The following is a 23,060-nucleotide window of genomic DNA, read 5'->3' as shown; positions in this document are numbered from 1 at the left end:
ACAATAGCTAAATCGTGGAAGGAACCGAGATGCTCTTCAACAGACGACTGGATTAAGAAGTTGTGGTCCATATATACAATGGAGTATTACTCAGCTATCAGAAAGAACAAGTTCTCGACATTTGCTGCAACATGGACGGCACTGGAGGAGATAATGCTAAGTGAAATAAGTCAAGCAGAGAAAGACAATTATCATATGATTTCTCTCATCTATGGAACATAAGAACTNGAACTAGGAAGATCGGTAGGGGAAGAAAGGGATAAAGAAAGGGGGGGTAATCAGAAGGGGGAATGAAGCATGAGAGACTATGGACTCTGAGAAACAAACTGAGGGCTTCAGAGGGGAGGGGGGTGGGGGAATGGGATAGACTGGTGATGGGTGGTAAGGAGGGCACGTATTGCATGGTGCGCTGGGTGTTACACGCAACTAATGAATCATCGAACTTTATAGGAAACTGGGGATGTACTGTATGGTGACTAACATAATATAATAAAAAAACATTAAAATAAATAAATAAATAAATAAATAAATAAATAAATAAACAAATATTGATGGGAATTGATTTATATATAAATGAAAGCATCTGCACTAGCTTGATGGATTTCTTTTACCATCAGGCACATTCACTAACTGATCAATAGAGGATTCAAACTCCTAACCTGGGCCATGAGCAGAATTCTAACCAAACAAAATAAAGCTAAGAGATCTCAGAAATAAGACACAGCAGCAGGGTTTAATTTTACTTTTAATTTCTGGTCATGCAACAATTATTTGGTAATACATAAATTTCTCTGTGCCACTGTAATTCCCAAATGTTTTAGAGATAAGTATTTTTCTTAAAGATCCTACTTTCCTAAAGGAAAAGAAAGAGCCACAGAAATCAACAGGTAGAAATGGTGAGCAATTCGTAAAAGAGGGTTTCACCATCACAGCACAGAAAATCACTGTAGTGAGAGAGGGAAGATTACTCTCAGGCGTTTTTCTGATTCAATTCACTGACAGTGGCCAGTGAGAACAGGATCGTGCACAGCCCGACGGGCAATGAGAGTGGCACCCAGTGACCTTCCTCCCAGGATGACTCTCACTATTCCATGTTCTAGCTAATTACCTGGTTAAGGGACTCTGACGCCCCCATTTTATCCTGCAGAAATGTGCATGTGCTTCATAATAACACATAGCCAGTCTGCCTACAGCTACTCTGCTAGTGTTTATTTTTTTTAATCTTCCAGTTCTAGATGTTACAGCAAAGACGAAAAATATACAATTAAAGTTTGCTGTCAAAGAATAACATAAGCGAACGTGAGGAAGGGCTACCTGAGATCACGCTGCTTGCTGATACCACAGCAGTGATGCCAGCACTGTACAGGAGGACGTGCGAATACTGAAGTGAGGTATGAACTCAGTCTTGGACCCTCAGGTTCAGTTCACTTTCTGCTTAACTACATTAGCAACACATTATTCTTATTCCTTAATTATTTAGGAATCTTAAGTAAACTTTTGTTGGCTTAATCTGAGTTGCCAAAACTCCACATGGAAGTAAAACTATTTTTATAAAGCTCCCAATGTAACATTAGCCTAGAAGTACTAAGGTTTGTAAGATCTTAATGAACTTTGAAAACTAAATCATACATCACACACCTCCTTTGAGCTTGACAATGAGACTCAAATGACTAACAGTGTGCACCAAAACTTTATAAGCTGGCATTTCTCAGCAAGCATTTTAACTTATCAAAAGTATGTCACTGATATTTTAGCTACTATTGGTCAACACTATCAAAAAGGGGGATTTTCTTATATTAATTCCCTCTTAATAGAGCAAATATACCAATTGTCCTTTTGGTCTATACATCAAATGCTGACATCATTTAAATCATACTTTGAACTCATTTTTTTTACACACGAAAACCAGTCATTATAAACCTGAGCAATGGAAGTTAACTGCTCTAGTTTTCTGTGTATAAGCACAGGTACCAGTGTGGTGTTATTCATTACCTGGAAAATTTTCACATAACACTTCTATTGGTGTGGCTCGTTTTGTATCTCCAATTTTCTGATACCTCTCTTTTAAGGTGTCAGCCTAAAACAGAAAGGAAAAAAATCTTGAGAAGCCGGTAATTTTAAAATTAACTACTTGGAAGACAGAACCTTAACATATTAACGATTTATAAAATTCAAAAGGAAACAAAAACAATTACCTTTAAACCTTGCCAAGGAAGACTGCCTCTCAGAAAATACATGAACATATGGCCTAAAGCTTCTAAGTCATCTCTTCTACTCTGTTCTGAAATACAAGAGAAACATCGATTTCACTTTCCTCTCCCAGTTAAGGATTCAAGAACGGAGAATTGACTCTTTTGTTACAGATAAATTAATTCCCAAAGTTCAGTTTGTAAATATAAAATATCTGGCGCTTATAAGCAACAAATCATGTCCAATTAAACAATGTTTTCACATTAAAATTATTGTGCATCTTGAAAATATGCCACTACGGTTTTGGGGGGGGGTTTGTTTTGTTTTTTTTAAGATTCTACTGGGCACTCATTTCTCCCCTTAGATATCTATCCATGGAGGTATATAAGCAAGTCAGAAAGGGTTCCATGGTCAAAGACAGAGTCACTGTGTCACTCCATCTTAAAGACCCAGGATGTAACATATTAAAGGTTTAAGAAAAACCCCAGAGATAAAAATGTTTAACTTCATTTAACCCTGCATTTCCTGAACTTACATGAGCACAAAACGTCCATCCTATAGAGTCTCCATTAATATTAAATGCAATTAGAATTTTATGTAATATATTCTTAAAAACACTTGTATTTGACACATCCCAACATTAATAACCCCTCTGCCACCACCAAAAATATGCTGCTAGAACAAACTGCCATTTTCAAATTGCTACTGTTGTTTTGGTAACAAAATGTTGTATAGCACATAACTCAGTGACAATTACAGAGGAAGACTTGAAAAGGTACTTATATTTGCTAAGTGAAATTTTTTTCAATTTTTTTTGTCACTGAAGTTAAATGCTTAAGATTTCTTACTATTGTAAAACAATACAAAAACTCTAACAATAAGAGGAAAAAATAGTTCTTTAATTTTAAATGTGTAAGATGTTTTATCCAAATGAGTCATCATACTACCTAAGCAGTACTGAATGCTTTTGAAAAAGGAAACTTTTCAAAGCATGGCTCTGAACTAGCATGAACAAGACAGAAAAGGTTTTAATTTCTGCTATGTAATCTCATTCCACAATTGTCTTCTGTAACACTTGCTACAGTATATGTACATATATGTTGTGTAATTATCTAGTCATGATCTAGCCTCCCACCAGACAGCAGATTACAGGACAGCAGATGTCTCTTGGCTCATTACCATCAGGACCGAGTATAACGGCTGCCAGAGAGGAGGCACGCAACACAGACAACTTAAATAGAAAAATGAACCTTAAAAAATACATAATACTAGATATGTGTCCCTTTTCTACAAGCAAACAATGATATCCAGAAGAAAATGCATCAAATTGTTAATAATTAGAGTTATGAGATTAGAGAATCAGGACATTCCACCTTCTCATTTCATATACTCAAACTGAAGTATAATGGCAAATTTTTCTTTTTAGCTTCTATTTTCTATTATAACAATGTAAACATATGCTATTAAAAATAGAAAACTTTCAAAATAAATAAAATAGACTCAAGGTCTTTTTAAACCCATTAATAAAAGTGGGGATATGAATAACATGAGAAAAATGAGTAATATATTTTATATATACAATCTGCCTTTTATTAGATCCTGGGAACCTTAGGAATAAAGAGTCATGCAAAGAAAAAAAAATATTTCTGAAGTCCCACTGAGAATCAGAATCACCTCTGAAACTTTTAGATGCCTCAAATGAGCAGGCCTAATACTGGAGACTGATTCCTTGGGTATGACATACGCTAGAAGAATGTGCATTTTAAAAAGCTTAGCAGATGACTCTGAAATATAGCCAGAGTTGATAAGCACTAAAAAGGAAACTCCTTTTATTGATGTATACTTTCCACATAATAAAATACACTCATTATAAGGATATAGTTTGAAAAATTTTCAAAAAAAATTACCCAAGTACCACCACAATCAACAATTTCCAACACTCCAAAAAGTTCCTTTAGGTCCACTGCCTGTTATCCTATTATTCTCCCCTCCCCTGGCCTCAAAACAACCACTTATCTGCTTTCTGTCAGGCTACATTAAATTTGATTTTTTTATAGGGTTTCATACGAAAAGCATCATATAATATGGACCCTTGAGTCCAAATTCTTTCACTCAACATAACCTTTTTATGTTGTTGTGTGCATCGGTAGTTCATTACTTTTTATTGCTGAGTAGTATACTACAATATATGTATATATTCACCAATGATGGGCCATGAGCAACTTCCAGTTTGGGGCTACTGTGAATAAAGCTTTTACAAACATTCTTGTAGAAGTCTTTGTGTGAACATGTTTCCATTTCTCTTGTGTAAATTTTAGGAGTAGGATTACTGCTTCACATGGAAAGTATAGATTTTACTTTTTAAGACACTTCTACACTGTTTTCCACCAGCAGCGTATGAGAATTCCACTTGGTGCAGTGCCTATCCCACATTTAGCATGGTCACTCTTTTATATTTCAGCCCTGCTAGTGGCTTGGAGGTGTTAGCTCACTGTGATTTAATTTGAATTTCATTTTCACCAGTGACTAATATTTTTGAACATTGTTTCAACCGTGTTACTGCTTATTCATACATCTTTTTATGAATGTCTATTTAAATATTTGACTTTTTTTTTTAATTGTACTATGTGTCTCGTTAAAAAGTTGTAAGAGTTGTTTGTGTATCCTGGATACAAATAGTTGTCAGATACAAGTTTTGCAAACACATTCTCCCACACTGTAGCTTGCTTTGTTTTTTGGGTTTTTTTTGGTTTTTTTTTTTTTAAAGATTTTATTTATTTAACAGAGAGAGACAGCCAGCCAGAGAAGGAACACAAGCAGGGGGAGTGGGAGAGGAAAAAGCAGGCTCCCAGAGGAAGAGCCTGATGTGGGGCTCAATCCCAGAACGCTGGGATCACACCCTGAGCCGAAGGCAGAGGCTTAACGACTGCGCCACCCAGGCACCCCTGCTTTGTTTTCTTAACAGTGTCTTTCAAAGAACAGAAGTTCACACTTTGATGAGGTCCAACTTATCAGGGTTTTGTGGTTGTTTGCTTATGCTTTTTTATGTCCTATCTGAAAATCTTGGACTAGTCTAAGGTCGCAAAGATTTTCCATTTTTTTCTTCAAGAAATTCTACACTTTTGGTTCTTAAATTTAAATCTAAGATTCATTTGAAGTAATTTTTCTTCTTTTTGCTCCAGGTGGGGTAAGGGTTTAAAGTCATTTTCTTCAATACCAATACCTAGTTATTATCATACAGTTTCTTTACAATACAATCCTCTCCCCCCTTGAATTAATTTTGAACCTTCTCAAAAACCATTTGAGCATCCGTGTAGGGGTCCATTTCAGGACTCTGTAATGTGACCAATTTATAATGTGTATAGGCCAATAGCACCAAATGTAAGAAGAAAGGAAAAAATAATGATAAACGAGGAAACCAATGATGACAAAATAGACAATCGAGAAAACCACAAAATCAAAAGCTGGTTACATGAAAAATTCAATAAAATAATCGTCTCACTAGTCTAAAAGAAGGAAAACACAAATTACTAGCATCAGGAGCAATGAGGGGGCACCAGGACAGATCCTACAGACATTAAAAGAATGGTAAAAGAGTATTATGAACTAATACTGTATCACTAAATTCAACAACTCAGAAGAAATGAACAAATGTCCTGAAAGACAAATTACAAAGATGTGAATAAAGTTCTATACCAATTAAAGACATTTAACTTATAATTTAAAATCTTCCCAAAATATAACCAAAAGCCCAGATGGCATCACTGGTGAATTCTATTAAACAGTTAAGGAATAATACTAGCTCTACACAAACTCTTTCAGAAAGCAGAAGAGAAGGAAATCTTTGCCAACTCTTTTCATTACTGATGTTACCAGTCAAAGGCATTTACAAGCAAAGTAAAGTACAGGAAATGTCTCCTATCAACACAGTTGCAAAATTCTTCAAAAGCTAATACATAATGACTAGTTCGTCCTACAAATTTAAGGTTGGTTTAACTTTTAAAAACCAATCAATGTAATTCACCATGCTAATAAAAGATATAAATATATGACCACCTCAAAAGATACAGAAAAAGTACTTAATAAAACATACCAACCATTTATGATTTAAAAAAAAAAACACTTGTAAAATAAGGAACAGAAAAAAAAAAAACTTTTCATTCGGACAAAGAACTTCTATAAAAAACCTACAACTAACATAATTCTGACATGGCAAAAGGCACCCCTACAATCAGGAACAAAACAAGGATGTTCACTCTTACATTATCTATTCAGTGTTGTACTAGAAGCCCTTGTTAGTATAAAAAAAGGGGGGGGGAACGCAAGAAAAAATTTAAAAGGTATACAGATTGGAAATAAAGAAGTGAAACTGGTATTTTCCGCAGACCATATGACCATATTTGTGGAAAACCCTAAGTAATCTACAAAAAAAAAGCTGTATTAGATCTAGTACATGAGTTTTAGCAAAGTTACAGGATACAAGATCAATATATAAAAATCAATTGTACTTCTATGAAAGCAATCAACAACTGGAAAACAAATTTAAAAAATAATACCATTTTCAGCAGCATCAAAAAAATATGAAATACTGTAGAGATAAATTTAAAAGACTGAACGATACCCAAATACTGACCCCTCTCAAGTAGCATTCTTTGTTAAGGAGAGGAACACAATATAAAAGGCCATTTCTCTCTAAATTCAAGTTGTGGGGCTTTAGTTACCACAGTGCCAACAAGCCATGATCGTAAGGGTATCTTGCCTACATGGTTGTCTCAGAAAGCAGTATTAGTCTCAAAACCTACACAGCATTTATTTATTTATTTTTTAAGATTTTATACATTTATTTGACAGAAAGAGAGGCAGCGAGAGAGGGAACACAAGCAGGGGGAGTGGGAGAGGGAGAAGCAGACTTCCCGCCGAGCAGGGAGCCCGATGCGGGGCTCCATCCCAGAACGCTGGGATCATGACCTGAAGGCAGACGCTTAACAACTGAGCCACCCAGGTGCCCCAAATACTACACAGTATTTAAAAACTCAGGTCATAAATATAAGCTAGTAAAATAAACCACTTCTGTAACTCAGCCTGAAATGTTCCTTACCCTCATAATTCTTTTCTTTGTGTTCTTTCATCAACTGACAAATCTGGAAGTAAATTTCACCATGTAGTGAGTAACAGAAGTCAAGGGGAAGGTTTTATCTTTGAAACACAGTAAGTAAAGAATACCTACTCAGGTCTTTAACAGTTCTGTTTCATGGGGAAAAAAATTTCCCAAAGGTACTCTGGCCCTTATTAAACCCTGTTCACATTTTATAAAGCACTTAACTACAAAGGCCTGTTTGAAAATGGATGTTTCCCTGGAAGCCAAGAATCCTTATTACAGGCACCCTTACTATGAGCAACTAAGAAATGAGAAAGTGATGATTTACTTTACAATAGGTATCATTAAAGAATCTTTTAAATAGGTTTTCCAAAAAGTGCAAAGTTATGTAGAGTCAATTAAAATTTCGCTTTTTAAGAATATATGTATCATATAAACTACATACAACCAACATATTAAGAGCCTAGTATGGGTCAGAGTACCATACTGATGATCCTTTAAAATTCTAGTTACACTTAAAGCAACAGTAATCCCAAATAAGAAAAGAAAGACTCAGAAAGCTTAAGAGACTAGCCTAAAACTATGCACCTAAAAGAGAAAGGCAGAATTCTAAACCACATGTCTGCACTTTTTTCATTTCAGAAAGCAAAAGCAAAGTAGAACTAATCAATTAATCAAATATTTATTGTACACTTTCTGCAACACTTTTCTACTTAAAAGTTCTACTCCTTATCTCAACATTATTTTCCTTTTATTAAACTGACTTTATTCCTCACATGCCTAGAACTGTTTCTATTTTGACTGAATTTCAATTTGACTTTTAGCAACAGAAAATATTTCCTTTATTAATTCAAATTTACCTCTATCAAAAAATATATATTTTACATATATATCAAATGCTTAGAAGCAGAAAACTTTCTAATATACACATATGTATTTGCAAGAAATAAGCTCATTGCTGCATTTTCCTACAGAAATGAAAAACAATGAGGCCAAAAGACATGTTAGTTTAAACTAAATACAGGCAAGACAAGAGAGCTCAAAAAACCCAACAAAAAAAAAAGTCTCCCTGAAGAAAATTTAAATCATTCTTTATATATAAACAACAACAACAACAAATTACTACAGGTCAAGGTGTCACTTTATATTTCCTCCTAAAATGTTGAAAATTCTTTTTCCTTAACACCCCACCAAAAAAAACCAAAACACTCTTCTTCTTCAAGGTTCACTGAGCTCATTAACATTTTTCAAAATGACATAATTAAGATGGTTTTTGTTAAATGAAAACACAAACCTCTTTAGGAAAGGAAGAGGCACAATTATGCAGACAATGTGCAGCAACAACTCACCATGCCAGATACCCAATCTAGCAATAACAAGAATGCATAAAGAAAAAAAGAAAAAAAAAAGGTTTCTGAGCAACGGAACACAGCACATGCATTCATCTGATTCCTAAAGAAGTCCTCTTGAAATCCAGTTCTAATTTAGATAAAATCCAATAAATTTGGCTATCAAGAGAAGCAAATCAGAAGACAAGAGCAAAGTACTGCCAGCAACAGTACTACACATGATAACAAATAGTATGCTATATTTACATACCAAAAAAACTATTTAAAAAAACTACTCTCAGACTAACTATAAACCGACAGTAATCAACACACTGTAGTATTTGTGAAAAAAATAGACAAATAGCTCAGTGAACAGAATAGAAAGCCAAGAACTAGACCCACATAAATACATTCACCTTGACAAACAAGCATAAGCAAAACAATGGAGCAAAGTTATGTTTTTTCAACAAACAGTACTCAAACAACTGGATATCATCAATATGTAAAAAAATGAATCTAGACACAGATCTTACACCCTTTACAAAAATAAACCAAAATGGATCAAAGACCTGTCAAATGCAAAATTATAAAATTCCTGGAATATAACATAGAAGAAAATCTAGATGACCATGGGTTTTGAGATAACTGTTTAGATACAACACCACAGGCATGACCTTTGTAAAGAAATAATTGATGAGCTGCACTTCATTAAAATTAAAACTTCTGCTCTGCTAAAGACACTTTCAAGAGAATAAAAAGGTAAGTCACAGACTAGGAGAAAATATTTGCAGAAGACACACCTCATAAAGAACTATTATCCAAAATATACAAAGAACTCTTAATATCAACAATAATAAAACAAACAACCTGATTAAAAATGGGCCAAAGACCTTAAAAAAACACCTCACAAAAGAAGATACATAGATGACAAGTAAGCACATGAAAAGATGCTACACGTCGTATGTCATCAGGAAACACAAAACAATGAGATAACACTACTATGACATAATGATTTATAAGTAATATATATTTGGTCATTCAGATGACCAGAATATATTTCTCAAGATACACTCAGTCTTTGGCCACAGTTCTTAAAAACACTTCTGAGCCCTAACAGTGAAATGGGTGTCTTGTTACTTATGAAGGTGAACCTTTAACCTACCCAAGGTCAGGGGCTAGCTGACAGGGAAACCAACCATATGATTAGAGGGTTGGAACTTTCAGTCCCACCCCACAACCTACAGGGAGAGAAGAGAGGCTGGAGGTTGAATTAGCCAATGGCCAATGCATTAGTCAATCATGACTATGTAATGAAGCTCCCATAAAAACCCAAGAAGACAGCTTTTTGGCCCTTCTGGGAGAGCTTCCACAGTGGGGGAACCAGAACACTTGTACATGTCACCAAGCCAGGGCCCAAGCTGCACAAGGACAGAAGTTCCTTTGTTTGGGATCTCATCCTACATCTGACTGTTGATTTGTATCCTTCATCATGTCCTGTAATAAACTCTTAAACCTAAGTAAGTGTTTCCCTGCGTCTACGAAACCACTCTAGCAAATAAACTAAACTTTAAGAGGAGGTAGCTGGAGCCTCTAATCTGTACGTGATCAGTCAGAAGCACAGGTAACAATCTAGAGCTTGCAAGTGTTATCTGAAATTGCCGGTGGAGAGCAGTCTTGTAGGACAGAATCCTTAACCTTGGGATCTGATGCTATCTCCAGGTAGACAGTGTCAGAATTTAAGTTGAATTTTCAGACATGCTGCTGGTGTCTGAGAAGTGCTTGTTGTTGTGGAGGGGAAAAGTCCTTCTCTGCACAGTAGTTTGTCCCAGGAATCCTAAAAGAACTACACAACTATTGGGGTGGTGGAAATCTAAGACATTAACAATCCCAAATGCTGGGAAGAATGTGGAGCAAGAGAAGTCTCATTCCTTGGTGGTGGGAATGCAAAATGGTACAGCCACTCTGGAAGACAGTTTAGGGGCTTCTTACAACATAATTTTAACATATGATCCAGCATTGTCATTGGTATTCACCCAAAGGAGTCGAAAACTTAGGTCCCACAAAAATCTGCACATGGATGTTCATAGCAGCTTTATTCATAATTGCCAAAACTTGGAGGCAACCAAAATGCCCTTCAGTAGGTGAATGGGTAGATCAACTGTGGTACATCCAGACAATGGAATATTATTCAACACTAAAAAGAAATGAGCTGTCAAGCCATGGAAAAACATGGAGAAACATTAAATGCATATAACCAAGTAAAAGAAGCCAGTCTGAAAAGGCTAATATTGTTTATTTCAAACTATATGGCATTTGGAAAAGGCAAAACTATGGAGACAATAAAAAGACCAGTGGTTGCCAAGAATTTGGAGGGAGGGAGTGGAAGGGAGGGCTGATTAGGTGGGGAATAGAGGAAGTGAAACTCTCCTGTATAATACTACAATGGCTGATACATGTCAGTATAAATGTACCCAAACCCACAGAATGTGCAAGACCAACAATAAACCATAAAGTAAACTATGGACTCTAGATGATAATGATGTGTCAGTGTGGGTTCATCACTTGTACCAAATGTGCCACTCTGGTGAGGGATATTGATAGTGGGAGTGGTGCTGCCTGTGTGGGGGCAGGGAGTATAAGGGAAATCTCTCCACCTTCTGCCTAATTTTGCATGAATCAAAAAATGTTCTTAAAAAAAAAATCTGTTCTAAAAAATTACATTAAAAAAAGCACTACCATTTAAATGCATTTTCTCTAAATTTATTTAGATCAAGGTTTACATCCTAATATTCTCCAACTCAACTTGGGGGTATCACTATATAACAGTAATCGTACAAAACTTAACGAAGCTGAATCATCCAGAAAATGTAAATTATGCTCATTATATTTTGTTTAAGAAAGCAAAGAATTGTGCAATTCATTTTTAAACTGTTAAAATGTAATTATAAAATGTAAATACATGTTTTTAAACTGCTAAGAAGCTGTCTGGGAGCCTAAGAGGTATCCTCAGGAATCTGGGCAATTAACCTAGAAATTATATGACTCACATCATAAGATGACAGCACAGAAAGAAAGCATTTTTGTAAAACCATAAATTCTGTGATCCCTTCACTCCTATTCAGAGAGCTTACCACTTAGAGGCTTGGAATGTTATTCTTCTATCAACACTGATTTTTATTAACCCTTACAAAGCAACTGGCAGTTTATTCCTCAAATCCTAGTCTCTTAGTTCATGAATACTCAATATTAATTAATAAAAACAAGACAATTCTAATGTTACTTGGTAAAGAGAAACAAAGAGTATTTACTTTATTTCAAATGACTTCAACAAGAACAGTTTTTTCATGAAAAGAAAAAAAAAAGTGATCCAAAGATTATAAAATGAGGTTCAAAGTAGTTGACCAAAAAATAAAGTCTTGAAAAAGATATTAAAAATAAAGACACTCAAGCAGACACAATTTTAAAAAACATTTCAACATAATAGTAAAGAAAGCTTCCACCAGAGCAGACCACAGAAATCCACGTGTCACAAACGGCTTTAGTTAAGATTCCATCTTAAACAGTGACTTAAGAAGGTATAAGAAGGTACACAACTGAATCACGACATCTGCCTTCTTAACATTAATTGTCCAGTGAAGATCAATAGATATATAAATATAGAGAGATATATAGATATATAGATATCTCACAGGAAAAAGAGGCTAAAATTCACACTGTGATTTTACACTTTTCTTCCAGCTTTTTCTTTTTTAAATCTGATACAGTGCACCAATCTCCACAAAGGAAAAAATACTTGTAAGTCTGCACGAAGGTCAGTCTGGCCAAATTCTCTCTTTTGAAATGCTCATGTGTGCAGAAAGTCCCTGAATGCACAAGAGTAAATGAATGAATAAGAAGGCTTTGATTCCTCTTAAAAAAGTAATCACCAAAGTCCAGGCAAAGCAGAAAGGAAAAAAATATAAACACAAATTAAAATCACCACTAAAAGATCCCATTTTCACTACCTTTTCTTTTCTATCTGTTCCTGACTCCTCACAAAGCCAGTGCTTTAAACTCAAAACATCACTAATAATCCCATGTTCACAGCCGTCTCACTTATAAAAATGCTTTAACTCTTCAGCACTTAAACTCACGTGACTTTAGCTTACTCTTATTTCTTAAAAAACAGGAAATCATGTAATCTGGGAAACAAATTTTCTCTCTGTTAATACTGCCCATCTACTTCCCAAGTACTACATAAAAATTGAGAAGCAAGGCTTTTGTAAATAAGAGAAAGTAAGGATTAAAGCTTTTATTCTTTGTAATACTTGCCAAAGAAATATTTTGCTTGTTTTCTTCCTGAAAAAGGAGTAAAAAGAGATTGCTGTAATAGTTAAATGCCGTTTCCCAAGCTCCAAAGGCTTTTCCTAACAAGGGCAAACGTATCAGATTCACATTGCCATTTCTACAAATAGAATGCTGTTACATTTACCATTGTTCAGATAAAAAAACATCGGGCCATACGGAAGCTGTGACTTCATGTCTCACAATAAAATGGTGGTGAACCTTTGTTAGTTGTTCTGAAATAATCTGTTAACAACTACCATGAAATGAAAATCTCTCACAGACACTGTTCATATAAATACAGGTGTGCCTGATTTTAATGGAAGACATGATCCTGAAAGTTGTGTATCTTAATCTTATTTTAAACCTATCACGAAAGTTTGCTATTGAAAGGCACCTCCCACACACACACAAACACTACCTAAATGGAACTAATTTTAAATATTTGACACTTACTTTTCTTCATGTAAGGCAGATTTACATTTTTCAGGCATTTCAGACAGCTGAAGAGAAAAAATACCATGGCTCTACTATCAGGAGGTTGTTAGTGAGCAAATGCTATTAGTTCTGACTGAGAGGAAGAAGCAGGGACATGCCTCTATAGCAGATAAGTCTGGGAAGAATGGTCAGAGAAGCTATGAGCAGGAGTTGAAGCCTGCGTCAGATGACTGCTAAGGTCCTGAACAAAAAGTGACTGTATACTGCAGGGTACGTTTAAGCAGTGATGATGGGTAAATACTGATTGGTTTACATTTCTGTCTATTCTTCCTTGTGAGTGAGATGGCAGGGATGGAATCTAAAAGCAGAAAATAAAGTCTGACTTTCTCTGATATGAAAACTGACCCTGGTTGAAGACTTAGGAATAAACTACTATAAACATAACCTAGAACCGATTTTTTTAGAAAGGCAAAGAGGTAACTCAATGGGAAAGAATATGGTATCATAAAAAGAACCTCAACCCCTACTTCATACCTTACAAAAAGTAATTGTAGATGGTAGAAGAAAACATAAAATGTATTCATCTCCTGGGGACAAAGATTCCTTAGAATTCAAAAAGCAATAATCATAAAACCAAAAAAACTGAACCACTAAGAAAATGAGTAGGTAAGCCACAGACTAGACGAATCTATTCACAGTACATATATTTGGGAAAGAACTTATATCCAGAATATATAAAGAATTTCTATAAGTCAACAATTAAATGACACACATGTCATAAAACAAGATACGCAAATGGTCAAAAAGCACAAGTAACAGTGCTCAGAAGCATAAGTCAGGGAGAAATAAAATACCACTACACATCCACTACAACAGCCAGAATGAAAAAGAATGACAACTCCAAATGCTGTCAAGACTGTGAAACAAACAGAATCCACCTTCGCTGCTGGTGGAAAAAGAAAATGGTAGGAAGGCTTTGGGGTACTGATGGGCAGTTTCCTATAAAGTTAAACAATACCTACCATATGACCCAACAGCAATTCCAATTTAGGTATTTACCCAAAAGAACTGAAAACATATGCCCACTGAAAGATTTAAAAATTTCTAATAGTAAAACACTGTTAATAATCAAAATGTTCATCAACAGTAGAATACATAAACAATAAGTGTGGTATATTTGTGCAATGGAATACTACTGAGCCTTAAAAAGAAACAAATTACTGGGGCCACTGGGTGGCTCAGTCAGTTGAGTGTCCAACTCTTGATCTTGGCTCAGGTCATGATCTCAGCTCAGGTCATAATTTTGGGGTCATGATATCAAGCCCCACCACGTCAGGCTCCATGCTGGGTGTGGAGCCTGCTTAAGATTCTCTCACTCTCTCCCTCTTCCACTGCCCCTCCCCCTTCTCTTAAAAAAAGAAAACAAATTACTGATACTTGAAAAACAAACATTAATCTCATACTCAGCAAAAGAAGCCAGTTGATTCCATTTATATGAAGTAACAGACTCAGCAAAACTAAGCTATGGTGACAGAAATCACATCACTGGTTACTTTTGGAGAAAGTGGGGAGAGAGCAAGAATGAAGTCTAAGGGATGGTAATAATATCATAAATCTTGACAGGGTTGTGGGCTACCCATGTGTGTACATATGTCAAAAATCACAAATTATATACTCAAATATTGTAAACTTTATTTAATGTAAATTTTATTTCATTTTTAAAAATGAACTTTTCAATAAAATAAGAATTACAAATACTGTCAATTCTAATAAGCTTGCTTTACATATGCTATTAGTTACCAATTCTGAAACGACATTCTGAGGATCCTAGGCTTCTAACAATGAGTAAACAGAGTAGTGGTAGCCAGATTTCTCACTGTTGGCAGAGGAAGACAGAAATAGAGAAAAGAGAAGGGAATTACACATATAGAAAACAGGGATACTACTTTGTGGTCTTAGACTGAAATTAAAAGTATCAATATCAACTCACGATCTTAGTAGATAGGTATTAATATATGCGTACATATGCATACTGGCGTGTGTATATATGTGTGGACATTGATTCACATACACATATGCATTTCGTAGTTCTGCTGAAAGGGACTAGAAGCAATAACACACCAGTAGCAGTGAGTACACCCAGTGCCCAAATCTTGCTTTCTATATAACATTATCCAATAAAGGACCCAGGGAAACCTGGACAAATGTCTGTTTCTGGGCTAGAGCAGAGAAACTACAAGATGAATCTGGAACAACTTGTAGCTCCAGAAAGTTAAGTTCTCAAAGAATCATTAGAAAAAGCCAAAAGAACAGAGCAGCCAGCTTGATGGAGCAACAAATGGCCAAACCTGGGGCAATGGGAGTATCAAAATAAATAATGACAGTAATGACCTATACTACTTTCAGTAAGAATCCATAAGTCCATACTGACTTTAGTCAATAAATGGGAAAAGAAGAAAAAGCTTCAGCTTACATTAGATTATCAATAAACACACAAGGAATGATGAATTAGAAAATCATCAATGGATGCTAAATCAAGTAGGTAAAATCTGATGAGGAACAACGTATTTGTATTCACATAATCTCACAAATTCACCTACAAAATATTTTTGAATTGCAAACGGAAAATAAACTTGCAGGTGGAGGAACTTAGCAGACACGACACTAAGCAAGGGATCAGAACTAACCAACGGACAACATACGCCTCCTGACGTGATGCACTAACAACACATCACTTGTGCTTTTGTGCTACAAACGCACTCGAATATAATCATGAAGGAATGATGAGACAGACTCAAATTGAAGACATTCTACAAAATAGCCTATAGGTACTCCACAAAAATATGAAGGCCATGAACCGTAAAGAAAGGTGAAGGAGTGTTCCAGATAAAAGCAGACTAAAGAGAGGTGACAAATAAATGAAATATATGTTCCTGAAATGGATCCTGGACAGGGAAAAAAAAAAAAAAAGCTGCAAGAAACTCCGTGAGGTTGATATTATTTTGTAAGGAACCCCCTTTAAAAAGTTAAATAATTTGCCCAAAGTCATATAGTTACTACACTGTAAACAAAACCAGTAAGGTATGCACTCTCAGGATTAAATGTATTGGGCAGGATGGCTGTATCAGAAAGCCATAGTCTCAATCAAAAATCTTCACACACACTAAATGCAGCTAAAATTAAGTATTCTCTCATAGTCTTTAATAAAAATAATCATATGCATCAGCCTAACTATATCAAAGTTGAACATTTCCAAGTTGTCATTTAAAAACAAGACAGAGTGAACGTAAAGATATCTGTCATTTATTTACTCTAGAACAATTTCCTTTAAAAGAACTGTATAAAATATAAATAAAATATAAATCAAAGTAAACTCTAGATGTGATAAATAAAAATTATGACAGAAGCAATGGTAATCCCCCCAAAATTGAACCATAATAACAAACAAAAATTCACACTGTTAGCATAGTTACTGAATTCAAATTTCTGCATTTATGAAAGGTACACATACCTTTTCCTAAATGTGTGTTTATGCTCATGTATCTAGCTGTTCCTGTAAGGCTTTTGTGTTCTCTGTATGGTATGTGTTTCTTTGTCTCTGGATCAATATATTCCTTTGCCAAACCAAAATCTATAATATGAATAACTTGCTGGGTTTTGTTTCCTGGTCGTCCTATTAAGAAGTTCTCAGGCTTTACATCTCTGTATATCAAGTTCTTTGAGTGGACATATTCCATGCGAGAGATCTTGAGTGACAAAAAAAAAAAAAAAAAAGAAAGAAAGAAAGAAAGTTTTATTTTAGGCTTTGACTAGCATAAAAAAGCATAATAGAGAAGGACAAAATTCTTACATTGAAAACAACACAAAGAAGAAAACTATCAGACACTGTTTCAACCCTTTAGAAGTAACATAATATCAGTCTATAGTTTCTCAAAAATATATCCAATTATGACCAAAAGTCTTTGCTTTCACTATAATGGTCATTTATAAATGCAAGTATTTGAATTTCATGAATTCCTTTCATACCGTTGAGCCGGATTCCATCAGCACTTACAGACGTTGTCACGTCAGACAATCAAAAAGCTTTACTAATACCAAGTCTTGAACTGAGACAAGGAAAGAGGCATATTCAAAAGCTGGCATTTGTTCTTCCTTAACAACCCAATCATTGAGCAACTGTTACTGTTCTATTAAAGAAACTTAAAGTGTAAACTGTTAAATAAAAACAACACAGTACCCTTTAGGATATCTTTCCTTTATAACTTACTTATGTCTTTCCTTAGATATTAAACATTTTAAAAGATCTTGAAACCAGAAAATTCTGGAAGACCACTCTAATGATACTGCAGTACATTTTCACCAGTGTTTTTACACATTCTCAAATAACGTTCATTGTACAAACTGTCACAAGGTAGGATATTACAAATAAGAAAACAAAATTGCTTCATTTAGTGATAATGGTTGACAACACAATGTAAACATAGAGTCACTTGGGCCATTTTCGTTGTTAACAAATTATGAATCATAATATACAATATTTCTATGACCCATACTTTTCATTAATGATATATCTTGAGCATTTTCCAGGTTATAAGACATACTTTTAATATGTACTTTTTATGGCTACATATTATTTTATGGCTATTAATAATTTACTCAACTAATCCTATAATCTCTCTACATTTGGGGTGTTTCCCACGTTACGATAAGCATCCTTGCACAAAAAGCTTTAAGTATACATGAACAGTTTACCAGATATATTTGTAGAGGTGGAATTAATGAGTCAGTGGAGAAAAACAACTTTAAGATTTTGCAACATACTACTGGTACAGATTTCAAAACTGCCTTAAATCATCCTCTAAGTTGTTTCCCCACAGGTTCCCTGAAATTTAAATATTTTATAAGACTCCCTCATTGTTTCTTCTTTTTCTAGGCCATTAGAATTTATTACTAACATTATAAATCCACGTTTCTGAGGGTTCTCTTTTCTAAGCATTCATATTCTATATGAAAACAGGGCTAGAAACAATTCTCAAGGTTGAGAACATTCTGATCTTAAAGCAGTAAGTTATTAATTCTTTCACACAAATAAAACACAGTTGGCTCAGCTATTTTAAGTTCTATGAATCCTAAAAAGACAGTGAGATGGAAACTAGAAACTTCATTAGATCAAATATTCTGTAAAGATGTCACGAAACTTGAAACTTTCAATATAAATGTGTGACCAAAAGAACCATACAACCATTAAAACAGCTTCAGAACCTCCTGCTTGACTTACCAGCTGGATAGCAATCATGAGAACTGTCTTAAGAGAAAACGTCCTGTCACATAAATCAAACAAATCTTCCAAACTAGGTCCCAGCAGTTCGAGCACCATGGCGTTGTATTTACCACAAGGGCCAAAATAGTAAACTTGAGGTATACCATCTGGGGGGAAAGAAAAAGGATTTTAATCATTTCCTCAAGTTAAACATCAACCTTCTCTTCCTAGAAAATTATTAAGCAACTTTAAAAATATTTTTGTATTTTTAAGAACTGCGGTAGTATTTGCACTGTTTCCATACACACAAGAACTTTTTCTGAGCCAACATTCTCCCTCCCTACACCTTCTTTGTGTTCACCGGGCAGCCTGGTTACACGTGTCCTGCAGCTGCATTACGGAACTACATCACAGACAGTGCTTCCGTGCTGGTCTCCAACACCTCCCCAGGGACAGGAATGGGGCCTTGTAGTCTCCTATCTCCAGGGTCTAGAGAAATACTTGCCACACAGCAAAGATGCCTTTTTTTTTTTTTTTTTTAAACAAAGACATCACTGCTATCTTGAGTAAGTCTGAGGGAGGCGTATGGCTAGCATCACCCTCCGAGATTCCCATCCTCTGGTGCACACATGCCGTACAACTCCCTCCCCGTGAGTGCAGGTAAGACCCCGTATTTCACTCTTGTGATTAGGTTATGTTATGTGCAAAGGTAATGGAATTAAGGTCCCATCAGTGGGCCTGAACTAATCAGGTAAGCCCTTTAAAAAAAAAAAGGGTCTAAAAGTCAAAGATACTCAAAGCAGCAGAGAAGCTCTTTTGTTGATTTTTAAGAAGCAAACTGTCATGTTGTAGAAGACGCCACACGCCCTGGAATGGTGAGCAGGCTCTAGGAACTGAGCACCTCAGTCCCACAGCCACAAGGATGTGAACTCTGGAAACAACCAGTGAGCTTGAGAAGGACTCTGAGTCTCAGACCAGACTCTAGTTCAGGCTTACACCTTGATTTCGGCCTGGTAAAACCCTCAACAGAGTACCCAGTTCAGCCATCCCTGGAGTCCTGGCCCATGGAAATTGGGAGATAAGGAAGTCTCTTGCACTATGCCACCAAATACTAAGTAATTTATTATATGATGATATAAAATAAAACAAACTCCAAATATGAAGTCTAAATGCACAGAAATCATCTGTATTTGATTTTTAGAACTAAGAGTTTCACAATAAACTAACATATCATCAGTGACCAATTTATCTTAACAATATATTTATTTATTCATTTGTACAAAGTAAACTTCTTCCATGTTCAATGTCTCACGTTTACTTCCAAGTGATTTTTTTTTCTGCTTGCTAGTTTGTCTTTAGTAATTTTAGAAAGGAAAAAGACTCTCTCAGGATAAAACTTTCCTATTCTTTTTTAGACTGTCCTATTCCTTTTTCAATACATTTGAGTTTGCTTCTCCATAACATTACTAGTTTGGATAAGACCCGTTTTTCTCAAATGTGAATGAGCGAGGCAGCAGGACATCTGGGGATAGGAAGGCATGGTAGGGGTGGGGAAAAGGGGACAAGTTCAAACTGCATACATGAACCCCTCCCCAGAATGAGATTCACATCCAACCCCTCCATGTGTACATGTCAGCACACCCCGCCACACACACACACACACACACACACACGCACTTCCCTTCATCACAGGGTATCACTACTTGAGTGTAAGGCACTCTTATCAGATCCTGTCTTGCATCCATGTGTCAAATCTACCCCTCACACATGTAAAAGCAGAAAAAAAAGCTCAGAAGTAGTGAATGAGAAGCTCACTAAAGTTTATTTCAACTCTGAAATACTACTTTTAATGGGCTATACACTGCTTTTATTATGCTATTAAGAGCCTGGACCTGAAATTAAGACATCAAAACTTCTCAGCTACTACGTTTTTAAATTATTTCCACAAGCCTTTTTTTCCCCCACTCTACCACCAAAAGTTAATTTCATGCTGTTAATTTAGCAATCTCTAATAACTCACGTTTACTCTAGTTTACTGCTTCTGATCTGCAGGATGCAAGCAAACCAGATCATCGAGCTTGTTAGAACTATATATGGAATGTAAAAATAAACAGGTTCTGAGGTTCTTCCATGAAAGGACTGTCAAAGGGCTTTCTGACTTCCTTCTGAGTCACCATCCGTATTCCTAATAATTGAAGTCGTTGTGAAATGACCTCTCAATAAGGTAGCAATATACTTTGGTTGATTAAATGACTGATTTAGGGACGCCTGGGTGGCTCAGTCGGTTAAGTGCTTCTGCCTTCGGCTCAGGTCATGATCCCGGGGTCCAGGAATGGAGTCCCACTTCAGGCTACCTGCTCAGCAGGGAGTGTGCTTCTCCCTCTGCACCTCCCCCTGTTGTGTGTGCTCTCTGTCTCTCTGACAAATAAATAAAATCTTTTTTAAAAATTAAAAATAAATGACTGATTTATTCAAATGTTTTCAAAGGTTTCCAAAAACAGAAAGTCATTTAAGAAATCTCACTGTCTTAAGTAATTCAATGAATGCTTACAGAACATCCACTATATCCTTATGCACAGGGTGGGACACTATGGACTAAGGGCAGACAAGACACCATGATCAAGGATAATTTAACCCAGGAATGCAGGTTTATGTTAACGTTCAAATATCCACCAATGCAACTCACCACAGTAACAGAATAAATACGAAAAACCATGACATCATCTTAATACATACTGAAAAAGCATGTGACATGAACTCTCAGCAAATCTGGAATTGAAGGTAACTTCTTCAACCTGGTAAAGGGCTTCTATGAGAAACTCACAACTAACATCATACTTAATGGTGAAAGAATGAATGCTTTCCATTTATGACTGGGAACAAAACAAGGATGTCCACTTTCACCTCTTCTATTCAACAGCCCAATGAAGCAAAAATAAATAAATAAATAAAAGGCATTCTTGAAAATGAACGAGGAGAGTCCGTTACTCTAAGAAAAAAGGGAAATAATTTACTTGTTCCTATTTGTTACCAATAATAAAATAATAAAATAAAAGCTTTCACATAAAAATCAGATTTTGTCTTCGTATCTGCCAGGATGACCTTTGAAAGCTTCCCAATACTAAAAAGAGAAAAATACAATACCTTTTCTGATGAAACCATGGTGACATTAACTATTATGACTTAATTTTAGGTAACAAATATGACAATAATTGAAAATCTATTTCAGTAAACCAGTATTTTCCAAGTGACCAATGCATGTGTTTATAAAACCATGCACAGGTAAATAATCTAAAGTATAATGGATTTTAATGTAAGAGAGAATAGGAAAAGGTTTTTCTATATGGCTTCTAACTCTATACTGCAACTTTAAGAAACTACCACCGGTCAAGTTTTAGTGTAGTGCCAAAAGGATATTTATAATTTAAAGGTTAATTAATTAGCCTAGACTAACAAAGCTGTGAGTTAAAATCTTGTTGGAGAAATATGAATTGGGACAATTTTGGAGGAAAATTACCCTAACCTTTTCAAAATAAGCAAAAACATGAATACAACTATATTGAGCTGTGCTGTTGGTAACAGTAAAAAAAATTTAAAATTAAAAAAAATAAATAAAAAAGAAGAAGAAGAAGAAACAACCAAATGGGAATCACCTAAAACATTCATCAGCTCCAGACTAATTAAACCAATTATGTCATACCCACACTGTGGAAAATAACATAGCCTTTAACTACCTGTGGAAATAAATTGTGAAAGACAAACTTCTGCTTTTTACTTCTTACAAGTCTGAAGTGATCAATTTTGTTGTTTATAACAATGATACGTTACTTTTAAAACAAAATGGTTCTAATGAGTCATTAAGCACACATACGAAAAGATACTGGAAGGAAAAACTAGAAAGCGAACAGATTACTGGAAGCACAAGTAATTTCTCCTTCCATTTTTATACTTTTTAAACTTTTCCAAATTGTTATGAAGAACACATGCTATTTTTACAATCAGGAATAAAATGCTCATTTTTTAAATTCTTGTAGGACCACAAAGAAAGTCTTGAACTGGAAAATGATGGCAACTACGTTTATTTAACCCATGTCTTACCTCACTGAGCAAGTATTTCTTAAACATTCACCCAAATATTGAAAATTATACAGCTGTACCTCTACTCTTATTAACTATTAGCTTCATTCATTGCTCCTAGGAACAAAGGTAAGTACACACCGCTGGGACTCTGTCGCCTTATAATGTGTGTGGCTTCCTCGGCCTTGCCAGCGCACCTCACTAACACAAGGAACAGACCTATTCAAAGGTTCAGATTTATTCTGCCTCATTTTGATCTCTTCTAAAGCTGCATTTCAAAAATTTCTACTGTAGGTCTGCCATCCAAGCTGCCAACTTTGATTTTTACCCAACCTTCAAATCTCCT

General features: G+C 35.4%; 1 protein-coding gene across 10 annotated transcripts in view; it reads right to left on the bottom strand.

The window, feature by feature from the left end:
• The window catches only part of CSNK1G3 (casein kinase 1 gamma 3), a 105,522-nt gene that overhangs the window by 27,843 nt on the left and 54,619 nt on the right, over nucleotides 1–23,060 (bottom strand). For all 10 annotated transcript variants that reach the window (XM_034655935.1, XM_034655938.1, XM_034655937.1 and 7 more), the window contains exons 5-8: nucleotides 18,656–18,804; nucleotides 16,889–17,123; nucleotides 2,196–2,281; nucleotides 1,993–2,077 (exon numbers count right to left, since the gene is read on the bottom strand). In XM_034655935.1, coding sequence (XP_034511826.1) covers nucleotides 1,993–2,077; nucleotides 2,196–2,281; nucleotides 16,889–17,123; nucleotides 18,656–18,804 — 555 coding nt within the window. The remainder of the gene's footprint in view (nucleotides 1–1,992; nucleotides 2,078–2,195; nucleotides 2,282–16,888; nucleotides 17,124–18,655; nucleotides 18,805–23,060) is intronic.

Source organism: Ailuropoda melanoleuca, chromosome 3 (assembly GCF_002007445.2).
Source record: "Ailuropoda melanoleuca isolate Jingjing chromosome 3, ASM200744v2, whole genome shotgun sequence".
Taxonomy (NCBI): Eukaryota; Metazoa; Chordata; class Mammalia; order Carnivora; family Ursidae; genus Ailuropoda; species Ailuropoda melanoleuca.
The sequence above is the reverse complement of the archived record's forward strand: the minus strand, read 5'-3'. Positions and strand labels throughout refer to the sequence as shown.